At 50.0% G+C, this 17,372-nt stretch overlaps 1 protein-coding gene across 2 annotated transcripts in view; it reads right to left on the reverse strand.

Annotated features, from left to right (window-relative positions):
• The window catches only part of Erg (ETS transcription factor ERG), a 154,506-nt gene extending 149,234 nt beyond the window's left edge, over positions 1 to 5,272 (reverse strand). For both annotated transcript variants that reach the window (XM_046438906.2, XM_046438904.2), the window contains exon 1: positions 5,186 to 5,272. In XM_046438906.2, the coding sequence (XP_046294862.1) occupies positions 5,186 to 5,224 (39 nt within the window). In that variant the 5' untranslated portion in view covers positions 5,225 to 5,272. The remainder of the gene's footprint in view (positions 1 to 5,185) is intronic.
• Positions 5,273 to 17,372: the final 12,100 nt, after the last annotated feature.

Below are 17,372 nucleotides of genomic sequence, written 5' to 3' on the forward strand. Positions count from 1 at the left end.
CTCACCAGAATGTGACAGTTCCCTGGAAACTGCCCAGAGCTGATGTATTAAGGAAAAAAGAGGCAAGGTATCAAAGACTTCCATCACCTCCCTCTTCTCGGACTCTAGGGGGAAACACCACCTCCTTTGAATATCTTCCCAAATGGATCAAGTTCCCACCTTCCCAAGAAGCACAGGTACTATAAAGCACGTTTGCAAATGTGTGCTCTAGGGGGAATGCTGGGTGTCATTTGTCAGCCAGGTGGGAATGAGCTAGTGAAATCCACCCTTTACTACAGTGACAAGATAAATCATGGCCAGCCCAGAGACCACCCCTCGTCCCTGCCTCAGGCACCTTCTGTGTGGGCTTCGTGTCACTGAGAAGAGTCCTGCTCATGTGCCAGTCTCTCGGGCTTCCAGTGACCTCATGTGTTACTGCTACTTCTAAAACCACTTAGGCTCTTCCTTCTATAGAACCCACAGAGTTTAAGGTCAGCATCTTTTAAGGTCAGAACCATTTAGCAATACTTTAGAAACGCAGCCAGGGACCAGGGGGAATGAGGTGGTCCTCTGCCCACCTCTCGGAAACTACCAACTCGATTATTCAGTTATTTTCAGAATATTGTCCTTCTTCCTTCTCTCCTTCTACTGCTATTATGTAAGAGTACACTAATGTACAACATCAGATATTAACAGTGTCGTGTACTGTGAATACTATGTAGAGGATGTAGATAGGCCTTGATGATACACTGATGATAATGCCATGGGGTTGGAATAAGTGCTTCTGGGAGCCAGGCACCCTCTGAAGCCTTCAGATGCATTCCCTAATCTGATCTTCATGGATCTATGAAGCGGGTGCACTGAGGAAACTGAGGCTTAAACCTTGACCACGTCACCCCAACTCACTCACAAAAATGTGAAGAAATAAAACATGAAAGAGCAAAGGAATCATAATTAGACATGAAGCCTGAGTAAATGGATTTCTTATTCCTTGACCACACATGGAAACAACTAGAGACCTGAATGCAGACCTTGCCTGCACCGTGGTCAGACACTGTGGCTGATGCTCACATCAGTCTCAGGGTCGTCCATGACAGAGTTGAGCCTGGGCTGGAGGACAGAGGTGGTCCGTGGGCGTCGCACCCAGCATCCAGTCATGGGGTGCAGACGGGCGTGCCTGAAGCCAGCAGCCTCATGGAGCACGTTCACAAATCACCTGTGCACTTCCCCTGAAATAAGCAGCAGGGTGTGACCCCAGAAGACCCCTCAGGGTGTCCACCTGAGCACAGGTGCCATAGTCGGAGGGTGCTGGGAGACCCAGCAGAGTAGCCCAGGTGCAGACTGAGGCAGCCCCTGGCCCTCTCCAGTAGCCTTGCAGTGCATCACACAGGATCCCAGGACCAGGGGACCTGTGTCCCAAATGGCAGACGCGGGGTCTGTTTGATGGCTTTCCCTCTGTGCGGGAAGGCTCTGATGAATGCTGAAGGAATGAAATCCCGAGTCACACACAGGCTCCAGATCTTCCTCATTGCGAGTGAGTGCCGTGGAGCCACCCATGCACCCAGGCAGGTGGAAGCAGCTGGAGGCGCTCCGAGAGCCCCGGGTTTGGCTGCAGTGCAGGCAGGGCCCCTGGAGGCAGTCTGCTGCAGGACGTCACTCTACCAGAGCTGGCCTCCACCCTCCCTTGCAGCCTGACCAGCACCAGACCATGAGACCGCTGATGTGGAGGATTTGCAACAGTGCACAGTGGTCTGCAATTAGAAAGCACCTTCCTTCCAAATGCAACTTCACCCGAGCCACCAGTTGAACCGTTCCTACATCTTCTTTCACGACTTGAAAATTTTAATTTAAATATCATACTTACAAAAATAGCATAATTTCAAGTAGTGACGGCACACACAGGTAATCCCAGCAACTTGGGAAGTTCAAGGCCAGTCTCAGCAACTTAGTGAGGCCCTAAGGATGTAGTGAGACCCTGCCTCAAAATAAAACATAAAAAGGGGCTGGGGATGTGACTCAGGGGTTAAGTGCCCCTGGGTTCCATCTCTGGTACAAAAAAAAAAAATAGCGTATGTTGTCTATTAGGATCAGAAAGCAAATACCCTTGCCTGTTGCTCTCCCCAGTCTACATCAGACATGCCAGGACCTTCAAGTCCCCTGCGCTCTTTTAATGAGATCTTTCCTCCCCCACAAGACAACTCCTAACTGGAATTATGTATTTGTTGTGAATATTTTCCTTTGTACCACATATGTATGTTTCTCTGAAGAAGCATTTTTGATTCTTTAAAGTTTTTTTTTCATGTTTGTACAAGGAACAATATTCTCTATGTTCTCCTGTGACTTTTTTCTTTCAACATTTTAGAATTTTCTGCCCTGATACATGAATACAGGTAGATACTTGTAGGTTATTTTCCCTGCTGTACCGTATTCCCTTGAAGGACTGAAGCAAATAGCTCTATCCATTCTCCTGCTGATGGGCATTAGGGTTACTCCCAGTGTTAGCTCACACACATCTCCTAGTACTTAGATGTGCCAGGGTATGGACCTGGGGTACCTTACAGGTAACCACATCTTCATTTTACTAAGCAACGCCATCAAAATGCCAATCTGCTCCCCCAGCCTGGAGGACCCACTGTGCTACCTGCAGACAGACGAAGCTAAAATAAATAGAACCTTCTGCCCATGCTATTTTTAAACAAATTGCCACGATTGCTGTATTATTTAAATCAAGAACATTTTGTACTCCACAGTCATTAGCCACTCTTCCTCCTTTTTATTATTTCCAGTTCCTTAAACATATAAAAGGGTAAAAGCCATTTGTTCTGGCACAAGAGGACTGTTGTGAATTACACAGAATGAATTTATTTAAATGAAAGGCACGTTCCTCTCCCAGGACAGCCTGTGGTCTTGAATGTGAAGGACATGCCAAGTCTTGGGGCATCACCCTGCACACCTGCAGTGCCACGTCCCCTAGCGGTGAACTCAAGCCCTTTACACACAACAAAAGCACCCCCAGAGCCACAAGTCAGACTCTCCACCATTTACCTTTACCCAACATGTGGAACCATTCATGGCCACTCCTAGAAACTTCCCCTCCCAGAAACCTTGGTCATTTCAGATGTCTCTGGGTTCAACCCTCACATCAGGCATGTGAAGGAAATGGAGGGAGAAAATTTGTACTCCAGCTTTTTGTCAAGAACACTAATTTCATTAAAAAAAAAAAAAAAAAAAACTCCAGGAATAATCATGCAAATTCCAGTAGGTGGAGTCTGGATAGGTTTATGAAGGAGAAGGACAGCTTCACTATAATCCTCTGTACCTCACAGCCAGCATCAGCGCTTACTGTCCACAACTTCATGTTGCCAGTCCATCTTTCCAAAACACAGAAGACATCTGAGCTGAAATCATTTCTTAAAGGCTCTGTTACCATTTCTCAAAATTATCCCTCACTTTATGTCAACCAGTATGATGATAATACGGCTTTTTAAAAAAGACCTGAAGACAGAGTTAACTCCTGACATCAATATAGAGCATTTTCCACTTATGCACATTTTCAGAGACCATTCCTCAGGTTTGTATGAGCCTCAGCTTTATGGATCAACTCTTAAAAATCTGCCGTGATTTCTTGCCAACTTCATCTCTTCCTTCTGGCTGGTTAGAAAAATTGTGCCAATAAGATGAACTTCAGTTGTTGGCCCTCGTACACCTCTGGTGTCACCTTCCTGTCCTACAGTCCTACAGTTCTTAATCAGTGGACACCAAAAAAGATAAGGTCACCTCCACCATCCATCCCCACCCCCATTTGTGGACGTAACAAATATACAGCAAGAAAACACACTCACCAAATATGTCCCAAATATTTCTGAAGAAACCCAATCACACCCACAGAGAGTGCCCACGGAATCTGTTTAGATGTCAGTGACATATCCCAGTAAAATGTCACACAAAAATCAAATTATGGTCCCCCATAAGGATCTACTCCTTCGTGTCCCTGGGCAATAAGTAGGGCCCTTATTACCCCTGGAGTCACCTTGGTCTCTGGAACTTCAGGAGCAGCCACAAAGCTCAAAGGACACATTATAAACTTCCAGTATTTTTAATTTCATTTTCAAAGTTGCACAGGGTCTATAACACCTTCCCAAGCATACTGTTTTAAACTGTATGTGTGTGTGCATAAATTGTATGTGTGGAATTTTGGAGAATATTTTATATTTTAGCAGGAAAAAAGAAAGGCTCTTTTTCCAAACCATAAACATTACTTTCAATTATAAGCCTCTTTCCATTTTCAGTATATGACAAGAAATATAAATTAGTAAAACCGACCAGGCCACTTAGGAAAGTGAAGAGCTGAGCACACGTCAGATACAGCCAGGTGTAGTCGGTGGGTGGGGCTGGCGGTGTGGTCAGTGACTGGTGGGTATGGAGCGTGGTGAGGTCCTGGGTTCCACGCTCAGCACACGGGCAGACTCTGGATAATGCCGCTCAAGGCCCAGTGTTTTCACCCATTGTGTTAAGTGTATTACAACCATTGCTAGGCTGCTCCCTGGCCTTTGGTGGAATGATTGGGCACATTGGAATGAACAGGTGAGAGTCCTCTGCCTCCTGGGGACTTGCTGGACACCTTTCTCACCAGAGAGCAGTGAGGCCAGGTGTGAGGTGACAAGCTGCTGATGTGCCAACATGCTCAGATAAAATGACATTCCAACCCTGGAAATCCAAACGCCCACCCTCCAGCACCTCCCAGGCTCCCGGGGCCTAGTTAGGAGAATGCGGATGTGATCTTAATACACTAACTCAGAGCTCTGCACCTTTTTCTACAAAGGCCCAGGTAGTAAGTATTTTTGGCATGCCAGTCTGTGGTCTTTGTCACAGCCCCTTGACCCTGATGTGATTGAGTGGGATCAGCAATATGGGTCATGTGTAAAGGAACGAGTGTGGATATATCCCAATAAAACTCTTTATGGACACTGAAATGTAAACTTCGTACAATTTACACGTGCCATGAAATACTCTTCTTTGAATGTTTTTCAAGGATTTAAGGCCATGCAAACCATATTCATAGCCCCTGGGCTGCACCAAAGCAGGCAGTGGGCTGGACTTGGCGGCAGGCTTAGTTGGCCCTGCTTCAGCCAATCCGTGGGCAGTCATCCACGAAAGCAGCCCAGAAGGAGGCCAGGGCTGGCTTCCCGGCCAAGACGGGACTCACCTTGATATGAGCTGCAGGGTCCGGGACAGTCTGGATCATGTCCTCTCATAAAGCAGCTCATTTAGCAGGCGAGACGGTCTGAGAGAGCTGGAAAGCAGAAAGGGCAACAAACAATTATCAGCAACATGGCCCTGCGTCCTATCTCCCCGTAGGGCTGGACACGGCGCTCCAGAGGGAAAAGCTCCGCATTCAACAGTTGCCTAAAAGCATCCTCAGGTGTCCCAGGTGCAAGAAATGTCCAGAGGACTCACTTCTACTCCCCTGGGCCGTCCCCGTCTGCCCCAGTGGAACCCAGTCTGATGGGCCAAAGACACTGCCCAGTCCTTGTCTAGAGATGACCCATGTGGTTGGAAAGAAGCAGTCACTTCTAACACCCTAGGGTGACTAGGGTTGGTGACAACGCGATCGTTCAGAAGAGCTAATCAATGGGATTTGAATGCTCCTAAAGCAAAGAAGTAATATGTGGTTAAGCCCACGGATATGCCACTTACCCTGACCTGGTCATTCCACAATGTATACAGTATCGTATGTGGCACCCCAAAAAATATGTCTGATTAGCATGTGTGAACGGAAACCGTATGTGAATTTCTCAAAAGATAATCCACATTGCATGCAGCTCACATGTGTCACTTCACACAGTCAACCCCTATGAGTGATTCTGTATATGAAGACGAGAAACTAAAACACGAGACGTTTTCTATCATGTGGAGAAAACTGGACATTGGAAGTTCCCATCAAAACCATGCCATCTACACACCTCTTCAAGCTTCCCTGTTAAGCTCTTAATAAAACACACGGCTGCCATCGCATGGAGAGGTGACGGAGACGCGGGTAGGTGTGATCTGTCTATGCCCCTGGTTCACAAGCTATGAAGCCAGGCTTCAAATCAGATTGGCCTTCCTGCAAAGCTCAAGAGAAATTCGTGGTTGACGTAACAGGAATCAGGCCGTATTTTGAAGATACTGCTTTTTTTTTTTCTTTTTTTGGTACTGGGGATTGAACTTGGGGTGCTCTACTAAGCTACATTTCCAGTCCTTTTTATTTTTTATTTTAATTGATTGATTGGTTTGGGGTACTAGGGATTAGACCCAGGGGCACTCAAACCCTGAGTAACACCTCCAGCCCTTTTTTTTTTTATTTTGAGAAAGGGTCTCTCTAAGTTGCTTAGGGCTTCGATAAATTGCTGGGGCTGGCTTTGAACTTCCGATCCTCCGGCCTCAGCCTCCCGAGCAGCTGGGATTACAGGTGTGTGCCACCTCACCCTGACCTTTTTATTTATTTATTTTTGGGGGGACAAGTTCTCACGAAGCTGCTCAGGTTGACCTTGAACTTGGGATCCTCCTGCCTCAGCCTCCCCTGTCACTGGAATTACAGGCGTGTGCCCATTGCATCTGGCATTAAAGATACATTTTTTAAAAATGTCTTACATGAGTTAAAGGTGAGCACACCACAGGCAATATATTCTCCTTTCAGAGTATAAAGCAGAGTGTTCTGGTCACAGTCAGTATGTCCCTCCCCATTGCAGGGACACCTCCCATGCTCCATGCTGTGACCGCCCCCCCCCTTCCCTAGAGCAGATGCCACAGTAGGTCCCTTGACTTTGCTCACCTGTTGGTTTGTTCCCCATAGCCCCACTGGAGACCTTGAGGAAAAGAGAGAAGGCTGGGGCATCTGTTCCCCTTGCCTGCCCACCTGACACCCCCAGGCTCCCCAGGAGGCTGGCCCACGGCTGTGGTCACAGCTGGTAACCTCTCCCAGCATGGGTCCCTCTCCCTGGGTCCACACCAGGAACAGTCCACACCAGTCTCAGGTGCTCTGTAGACCTCAGCCCTCAGCCGTTTTCTGTACTAAAAATACCTAATTTATATTTTTAGGTGATGTTGCTTTTTTTTTTTTAATCGGTTTTTATTTTTGCTTTCTTTGGACATCTGGCCTATGCCTCTTTGCAATACTAAACCTCAAAACAAGATGAAGGGTATGATCACCAAACGAGAGACAGACACAAAAGCTGTCTTTCAAATTGGCCATTGAGCTCATTATCCCCGGGATATGCCAAGGCATTCACGGGAATCCTAACTACATTTTAATTCCCCCTCTCCAACCCTCTCCTGGTACACTCTCGCCCTCTTCCCACACAGACCGCCTCTGGCGGGAAGCGCCCGCCTCCGGGTCTGTCTGCCTAGTGGCGAAAGGCCTTCCCAAAAGGCTCCTGGAGTCCTCCCAAGATGGCGGAGGGGCTTGGCTGGTAGGAGGCTGACCTGCTTGGGAGTCATATGCAATAGTTTTCCCTACAGCCAAACTGCTTGGTCTTGGAGAGTTTGTAATTTTTTCCCTAGGCCTAAAGAAAGTCCTTTATTTTGGGGATGGGGGGGTGGAGTGGATAATAGTTGTTAAATTGGCAAAAAGAATGAAGCTCTGGGTGAGGCTGAATTGGGTGGCAGCTAAGATGAGCCAGGCTCTTCGTCCACTAATGGAAGACGCAGGGGAGAAGGCCTGACCCTCAGGCACAGGAGTCCTCAGGGTGTGCCCAGGGAGAGCCAGCTGTGCCCGGGGGTCTTTCACCAGCGGGGTGCATCCTGAAGCTTCCTGGAGGAAGGCAGGCTCCTCCCGCTGCTCAGCGCCATGCTCAGGGACGCACTGGGGTTTCCAGGTGTCCCCGTGGTGTCTGTGGATGGCTCACCCCACACGGCTCCTGCTACTGCCCCCACTGGGCTGTCCCTGTCCTGTCAACCCAGGCTAAGCTATGACACCCGTAGACAGCACAGCGGAGGAGGGACCTTCCAGGAGCCGCAGGTCGGGGCCTGAACGGAACTGTCAGCTCCCCTTTCTGCCTTTTGGACCTGGTCCCCACACCCTGAGCAGCACAGAGCTATGGCAGACCGCTGGGTGCCTGGCCACCAGCCAGCACCAGGGGCCAGCCCTGCAAGGGAGCCTTCCTGGATGCTTGGAGGGTTGTCTCTCTGAGGACTGCAGCCCCTGCCCACGCCACAAAGCAGAGCAGACAGCTGATTCCAGCGGCAGCATCGTGACAGGTAATGAAGGGGCTGTTGTTGTGAGGAACTAGATTCCGGGATGGCTCTTCACACACAGATCGGGGAAACACCCCGTGTGTGCTCCAGCTACACAGAGAAGTTGATCTGAGGGGCTTAGGTCACTGCCACACCAGGCAGCTTCCCTGGTCCCCGTCCTCCACCCCGCCCAGGAGCCACACCTTGCCCCAGGCTTTCCTGCTGTCCATCTGACCCGCTCCACCCCCACAGTGAGCAGAAGGAGGGTGGACCAACCCAGCAAAGCCTCCCGAGGCAGGAAGCACCCCCCTTGCTCCCCGGAGCCTCCCACCACCACATGAACCCTCGAGGCTGCCGTGCGGAGGCTGAGAGCCTCCAGTCACCTGCCAAGACTTGTAACTAATGCCCCAGACAGGCGAGGGAGGCGAGGGCCCAGAAATGCCCTCTAGAGCCATCTGCATGGCCAGCCCACGGGCCCGCGGGCCAGATGCATGCTCAGTGTGTGTTATGGTTTGGATATGAGGTGTCCCCCATAGCTCCTGCGTGAGACAACACAGGGTGCCCAGAGGTGTGAGGGTTACAAGACAGCTACCACCCCATCAGTGGTCAGTCCCCTTGAATGGACTAACTGGGTGGTAACTGTAGGCAGGCAGGGTGTGGCCAGAGCAGGTGGGTCCCTGGGGGCGCCTGTGAGGTGGACAGAAATCTCACTGCCCCCTGGATGTCCTGATCTGAGCCGCCTTCCTCTGCCAGGACGACCTTCCACCATGATGCTCTGCTCACCACAGGGCAGCAGACCAGGGGCTGGACCTCGGAAGCCATGAGCCAGGAGAGACTTTCTCTCCTCTGAGTTGTTCTTGTCAGGTCTTTTGATCGTGGCAACACAAAGCCAGCTGCACCCCTTGGCATTTTCACGCCAATGGATTACAGATCAGCAAATTCCGCCCCAGACACTCGGGTTTTTCCAGGAGGAGGGAAAGGGAATTCAAACAGGGGCCTCAGAGGAAACTAACTCCCTCCCAGCAATCCCATGCAGCTTCCGGTCCACTCAGAGACAGACCTGAATCTGGAGCCTACCCTCCAGAGGAACTTGAGACGGCAGGATAACCAGGACCCCTCCCCAGAAGGCTCCCCGGGATCCTCAGGGCCACCCAGGAGAAGCCAAGCTCCCTTCACAGGAGGGACCCTGCAGCCTGAGGGGATTCCGAACAGAGGGAAGCGGAATGGACCCTGAGGATTCCCAGGGCCACAGGAACCTCAGGCAGCTATGGTGCCACTCCACCTGTGAGCCCCAAGAAATGACTCTAATAAACGACGACTGTGCCCTGTGCCTCTCATGGTGACGTCTAGGGACTTCCCATGCATTGAGGATAAACCGACAGGGAGGAGAACACAGATTCTGGGTGCCAGGCGGTGCTGCTCCCCAGGGGACTGAGACAGAAAGCCACTCAGACAGACTCAGTGGAAGTGCCCAGAGAGGAAGGTGTGGTTAGAGCCGAGGGAGCGGCTCCCGCAGGACCCACCACCTCCGTGGAGCAAGGAGGACCAGGCGTGTGGGCGGAAGAAAGGCAGGGAGGTGAGGAGGGAGAGCCCCAGGTCCCTCCCGCCAGGACCAGGGCGGCTGACCCCTCAGACCAAAGGCACCCCCAGCCAGACTCCCTAAGCACCCAGTGGGAACGCACTGCCACCCGCCAAAGCAGATCAGCAAAACCCTTGGACCTGGGGACCAGGAGAGAGCTCAGCCTGGCCACACCACCCTCCCTCACTGCCACTGACCGTCTCTCTGTGGTCAGTTGGGTCTGCTCTCTCCCCCAGGTGGGAAGGGCGCCGTGGACTATTAAAAGAGCACTTCTAATTTACTTGTGTGGCTTTAATGATCCTTTCTCAGTTAGTTGAGGAAGGATGTCATAGTTCTATGTCATGGTTTTTATTTTCTACTTCATCTGCCTGTCCTTGAAGCTGTGCAGAACACAAATCCGTGCACTCTACGACCTTGACCTTGAATAACAGATTCATCGGGCAGTGCCTATGCCCGGCACGGGGAGGACTCTCATAGTAGGGCCGTGCTGGACGTGAACACAGGTGTGGTGAGGGACGTAGGACGGAAACCAAAGCCTGTCTTCTCCTAGGTAGCCAGACGGACCCCAGCACAGCCTCAGGATGGGGCTGGTTGAAAGATCAAGCCTCCATTCACCATCTGAACCACCAGTGACCAGGGAACTGACCCATCAGGCCTGTGCCACAAGACTGCCATCAAGCCCCCCACCCACGGGGCCTGGTGTTCACACGGGGCTGGTGAACACAGGATGTACTCCAGGGTGGCACACCCAACTCTACAGCGACAGAGGCACCCACAGAGGAACCATCTGGACCTCACCCTCTGCCCATCCTCACCTGGCTTTGTCTTGGCCTCTGAAAACAGTAGGCACGGAGCTTTCCCGAGTTCTGAGAGTCACTTCAGAAAATTACCAAAGCTGGTGAGACGCCATGGGGAGCCCTCCATGTTGGGGTCAAGTAGGACACAGGGTAGGTGGCCAGGAGACCTGAGGCTCGCAACTGGCACCCGATGGGAAGACAGGGCTGGGGGATGGAGCCTGCAAGCCTGTGGAGTGTGACGCTAACTCTAGGGAGGTAATGTCACAATCTGACCAACTGAGGACACATAGCTGGTATTGGGTGTGGGGGACTTGGGTGGTGTCCACAGAGACACCACGTTTTCGTGTCCAGGAGATGAACAAAAGCTAAACGGATGGCCTTGGGCAGTTGACAGGGGTGTGCACGTGAGACCTGCAGGTGTCTGTTCTAACTGGCTGGTGCCTGAGTTGAGCCTCTGGGCTGCCAGCCTCTGGGTCCCCTGACCAAGCATCAGGCTTTTGACAGGGGACCCGGATTAGGCCTAAGACACCTCTCACAATGCTGGGCACACAGTGAGCAGTTAGCAAGGAGTCATCGTCACCATTAAGAAAGCAAAAGCTCTGTGAATGTGTGATCTGATGCTGCATAAAATGAGAGAACTTGGAGAAAAATAATTCCCAATAAATAAACCTCTCCTTCTCATAAGGGCCCTCTGCCATTTGACTGAAGGGCCCTTATTTAAAAAAAAAAAAAAAAAAAAAAACTGAATTTTAAATTTCCAGCTAACAAACCATTCAGGGAAAACATTTCAGGAGAAATGGCACTAGGCAAACTCATGACAAGGTCCCAGGTGGAACCAGGTTGGCTGAACGGTGGGTCCTCAGGTGGGTGGGATGGGCCTTCAGCCCTTCACCAGCAAAACCCACAGGAGAACTGCACAGGCCTGACCCTGCCGAGCCCAGCGCCATCTCCGGGGCAGTGACCTCAGGTGGAGAAGCCGGGGAGGAGGCAGGGTGATCAGGAGGCAGCCGAGAGAGTGGGCACTCCGACCCTCACACCGGCTTGGCAGCCCTGGACCCAGCCTGGAATTGGCTGCAGAGGCTGCGGTGCTGGGCTTGGGGTCTTAAGTGGCCCCCAAAGGCCCATGTGTGGGAGGCTTGGTCCCCATCTGGGGGCTCTCTTATAAAGTGGTGCCACCTTTAGGGGGTGGGGCCTAGTGGGGAAGTTATGTCATTAGGGGTGTGTCCTTGGAGGGGATATTGGGACCCCAGACCCTTTCTGGTTTTGGTTTTATTTCAGAGACCAGTAAAAGGTTTATTTAGGAAACCAGAGACATGTTCAAGGGAGAATGGGGGTAATTTCAAGAGTGAGAAGCTTCGGGGATACAGCAAGGGACATGGGGGCCATTTCCAGGACAGACAGCCCCCCTCAGTGTGGGTGTTGATCTCTAGAGAGCAGAGGCTGCTGGGGGCTGGGCTAGAGGTGGAGCTCAGTCACTTCACCCCAGTCCCTCCAGCACCTGTGCGCTGCCCTCAGGGTCCTTCTGCAGGCCAGGCATGGGTCGAGGGCACTGGCCAAGGGTGCAGACTAAGGGCCAGGGCTGGGTTGCCTGTTTTGCATTTCAAAGGCTCACAGGCATTTCCTGCATTCCAGTAGTTCCTGGGAGCTGCCTTCCAAGACTGAGTCTATCATTTCTTCTCTCTATCCCCAAATATGGACCTCATTTCCACCTCCTCCTGAGATCTGTCTTTTCTGGCTGCTTCGAGCTCCCCCAGTCATCTCCTATCTCCTTCTTTGCTTTCTGGCCTCCAGGAGGTGAGCAGCCTCCACTTTCATGTGCTCCTGCCATGATGTTCTGCCCCACCAAGGCCCAAAGCAACAGGGTCAAATAACTGTGAACTGAAACCATGAGCCAAAATAAACCCTTCCTCCTTTTAGGTTTGTTTATCTCAGGTATTTTGTCACAGTAACAGAAAACAGATTCGCAGCAGGAAAGAGCAGTGGGAGTCTGGAGAAAGAATGAGAAACAGAATGGAACCCACATTTATCTAAAAATAAGAATTGAACTTAGGCTACGGCTCATCTTTGCAGATGAATAAAAGTACCCATTGCTAGGACTGATCATTTCCCCTCTACCCACTTCATGTGTAAGAGTCCTGACCACCAGTTCCTGGGATGTAACTGTACGTGGAGAAATGGTCTTCACAGAGATAATTAAATTAAAGTGAAGTCCCTAATCCCTTATGAAAAGGGGAAATCTTCAGGTAAACTAGGAAAGGTGCTGTGAAGACATGGAGAGAAGATGGCCATTTGTAAGCCAGGAGAGAGGAATGGAGCAGATTCTCCCTCGGGGCCAGCAGAGAAACTAGCCCTGCCAACACCTAGACCTTGGACTCCCAGCCTCCAGAACTGTAAGACTGCACATTTCTCTTTTTTAGGCCACCAGCCTCTGGTACTTTGTTACAGCCTGAGGAGACTCAAAACCTCCATTGAGTAACATGTGACCTATGTTAACTCATGAGCTGGGAGCCCCTGGTGATGTGTCCTCAAGGCCTCATGACCCATATCCATTGTAACTGCTCCATTTCCTCCTGGACACTAACCCTATTCAAGGTACATCCCAGGCATTAGGTTCTACCATCTACTAATGGCCCCTGGCTTAATTTGAAGAGAGACTCTTGAACTTGCCTTCCCGAGTGCTCCATGGGCCCAGCAGCACGCGCCCACCTGGAGGGCTTTCCTGGGGGAACCCGGCAGGTGCCGACATTCGCCCACATGAGGACCTGTTTATGTGTTTTATTATGAGAGCCTCATTAGTGAACAGAGACTCATTCCCCATGTGCCTCCGGAAATGGAGTTTCAACTACATTTGGGCAAATACTATAAAATGACTGTAAACCAAACTTAGTCGGAGCACAGAAAAGTAGAGATACTGGAAAAGCATAGATCTGTGGTGTTGATCTGTGGATACCGCCAGGCCCCTGGTTCTTCTCAAAGGGTGGAAGAGTGGAGAGGTCATGAAGACAGAGGAGCTGTGAAGGAGGCAGTCCTCGTGAGCAATAATTCTAGAATCTCCTGCTGCGTGGCAGCAGGAACAGTCTCCCTGGGGAGAGGGGCCTCTTATTTGGGAGAAACTGTCAAGGGTGTCTCATGAACAGAATGAACTTTCTCAAGGTATAGCAAAGGACCCAGGAAAGGTCTTTGGGGGGTTGGGACCACAAATACCAAATATGAAAGACACAAAATGTTTACATATGCACATTTTTTTAAAAAAGTCTTAACTAGGAGCACATATTATTTGTCAGCATCTTGTTACCGTAATGAAATACTTGAGGCAGACTACTTTCTAAAGAAAAGCGGTTTATTTTGACTCACATTTGGAGAGTCGCTCCCTCTCCTAGTAAAGCCACAGGACTCAATCATGGGCGCCCTGGCCTAATGACCAGTTTAATCTAATCACACCCCCAAAGCCCGACCTCTGCACCTCAGTCAGATTAGAATCCCACCTTCTGAACATTACTTACAGGTGAATCTGGGACTTAAACTGCATGAATTCACAGGGTCAAACCCTAACAGAGGGACAGGGTCCTTGGGGTCTTTTGAGATCTTACCTTGAGCTGCCCTCGGTTCCACCATCTCCTCTCTCTGTGAGTCATCTGTCTTGCTTTCCATCAACACGGCTTTTCTTGAGTCACCAAAGATTCTGGAATAACCTGAAAAAGAATTCAGGCATATTAAACCTTATTTTTCCCATAGATAAATACCAAGGATCAACTGTACATTAAATGACAAGACCTATTTTTCAAAACATTATTTTACAAGGGGGAGAAATGAATGACAGTAGAGGGGGTAGAGAGAGAAGAGGGGAGGGGAGGGGAGGGGAGGGGAGGGGGGATAGTAGAGGATAGGAAAGGCAGCAGAACACAACAGACACTAGTATGGCAATATGTAACTCAGTGGATGTGTAACTGATGTGATTCTGCAATCTGTATACGGGGTAAAAATGGGAGTTCATAACCCACTTGAATCAAAGTGTGAAATATGATATATCAAGAACTATGTAATGTTTTGAACAGCCAACAATAAAAATTAAAAAAAAATAAAATATCCTAAAAGGGAGAAGAACTTAAAATCCTTCCCTTTAAAAAAAGAAGAAGAGAAGAAAGAGGAAGAGGAGGAGGAGGAGGATGACGACGAGGACGATGACAACAACATTCCAGCGCTCCGAGGGGACCTGGGCTTTTTCTTTTGTAAAGCAGCAGCCTGAGCTGAGTTCTGAGGCACAGGCTCCTGCAAAAGAGCCTGTTTTCAAAATGTTCCCCTCTCCTTGCCGTCCCCAGCTTGAGGAACAACGGCCTCCCCAGATCCTTCTTCTAAGGAGTGAGGATTGTGAACACCCCCCACCACCTTAAGCAATTGTTTTAGTCCCAGGAAAGAGAGGAGCCTTTTAATTAGTGAATGTGGGAGGATTTGCAGATTCAACAGTAGAACACTCCATACCCCAAAGAAAGACTCTTTCTTAGAATGGGCCTGGACACAGCTAAAGTCTGACCCCCTCTTCTTTTTCTGGAGATACGGGAACTGCTGTTCTTACGAAACTTTCCGAGTGAAATATCCAACCCCAAAATATTATATTTAGCAGAATCCTCACAACATGACGAATTGAAAGTGGCAGCCGTTTCGGCTGGAAATGTTTTCCAGTTAAAATGGCTGAGGTGTTGCATCAGAACCAATATTTGTAATGGGCAAAATTATTTATAAACGGTTGGTTCCTCCCACTCAGCTCAGGAGCCCCAGCCAACCCACCTGAAGTCCTCAGACCTGGGTGAGGGCCCTTTGATCCAAACTGCCCCAGTATCAAGGCCAGGCACTGGTTGGGACGTGGAAACTCTGACATATTGTTCTTGGGCGAAACAACAGGGAGCAAAACCACGTATGTCACACGATCCCAATATTGAGAAGAAAAGATAACAGGTGCCAAGGAGGGAAGGGGACAGGGGACAGCCTGGAGAAAGTCCCTCTGGACCCAAAGACATGCTTTCAGTCTCCAGTGTGAATTATGAGGGATCCTTATTTTCTGCTTTTTAAAATCCTCTTGATTTTTTTATCTAGTATTTAACTGACAAACAAAAACCATGTACAAGGATCGTGGGCAACATGACGCTTTGGATCCGTGGAAACAGTGGGCGATGACTGAACGCAGCTCATTAGCATACCCAGTACCCTTGGTGATTACTTTTTAAAATATTTTCTTAGTTGTCAATGAACTTTATTGATATGTGGTGCTGAGAATTGAACCTCACACATGCTAAGCAAGTGCTCTACCCTTGAGCCACAGGAATCCTTACCATCTATGGGTGGCCATTTTCAGGAATATGACACATTGCCACCAACTGCAGTCTCTGTGGAGTAGGGGCCCCTTAACTTACTGCTCCTAAATGAACCTGTGTGTACACTGACCCTCACCTCCCCAGGCCTGCCCCGTGCTCAGCCTCACTCATTATCCATGAAATGCAAACTAGGACCACAGTGGGATGTCACCCCAGACCCCTTAGAATGTCAAAATGACAAAGACAAAAGAAAAGGGTGCCCTCGTGCACTGATGGCGGTCCAGCCACGATGGAAAACAGCACAGTTTCCTCACGAAATTAAAAACAGAAGCAGCTACAGCCCGGCCACCCCGTGGCTGGGTGTCCATGTATCCGCAGGAGGTGGAACCGGGTGGTCAGCCGAGGTCTGCACACCCAGGTTCACTGCAGGACTCCACAGAGGCCAAGGTAGGAAAGCGGCCTCCCTGTCCCTCAGCAGCTGAACGGATGAAGAAAACGTGGCATCCAGACGTGGCATCCAGACTCGGCCAGGACATGCTGTCATTCACAACAACCTGGACGAGCCTGGCGGGCACCATGCTAAGGGAAGTGGCCCAGGCCGGAGGGAGACAAAGCCACCTGCTCCTATTCACAGGTGGGAGCTTACAAAGTCGAACTCTTATTTTCTCATTCATAGTTTTGCGTATTTGTCAAATTTTTCAAAACCAAAAATACTCGCTTTTTTTTTTTGAATCATCATTTTATAAACCTGAGCATATTTTCAGAGCGTCTCCCTCACAGTCTTGTGTCACTCTCCGCAGCAGCCCCGGGGAGCAGTGTGGGCCTCGGTGCCAGGGATGCCAGGCTCCAGAGGAGGCGGGGCACGGTTGGTCTGTGCCCTGCAGATCCCCAGTCTGTGAAGGTGTTTCCAAATTTCTTCCTCTAAACCCAACAGCCAGTGCTGATGACCGCTTGGTTAACTGTGTCCGTGGCGAGTGGTTAAAACAGTATTTAGTTCCCAGTGCTGCAAAGGGAACCTGGCTTTAAAAGAAGGGCCGAGGTTCCCTACTGTGCGCCATCCTATGGAATGTGCTCAAGCCAAATTCTCTGCTTGGCCAAGAGAACGACTTGATTTATGGCTGAGACATTGTTGGACTTGATTTAAAGACCAGGATAAAGGCCAGGGAGGATTCTATGAAATATGTGCACTGGGCATTTTTAAATTAACATTATAGCGTCATTAATATTTCATTTATCCTGAGGGCGTTCATCTGACAACGTAAATTAGCCATAACACAGCTGAGAAGCCACAAAGAATCCAAAAAGATGTCACGAAATCTGGGGAAAGGCGCTTTGCCAGAGAAAGGCACACTACCAGCCGCGTGAGGTAACAACAGCTGGCCCCGTCGCAGCAGCACAGATGGAGAGTCAGGCGAGCAGGACTCCAGCTCTGAGCGAGGCAAACTGTTCGGTGGGCTCGGACACGCCTGGCCCAGGCAGGGACCCGGCCGGTGC

The sequence above is a fragment of the Marmota monax genome, unplaced genomic scaffold (genome assembly GCF_021218885.2).
Source record: "Marmota monax isolate L192 unplaced genomic scaffold, Marmota_monax_Labrador192_F-V1.1 WCK01_AAM20220418_F8-fsc00125, whole genome shotgun sequence".
Classification (NCBI taxonomy): Eukaryota; Metazoa; Chordata; class Mammalia; order Rodentia; family Sciuridae; genus Marmota; species Marmota monax.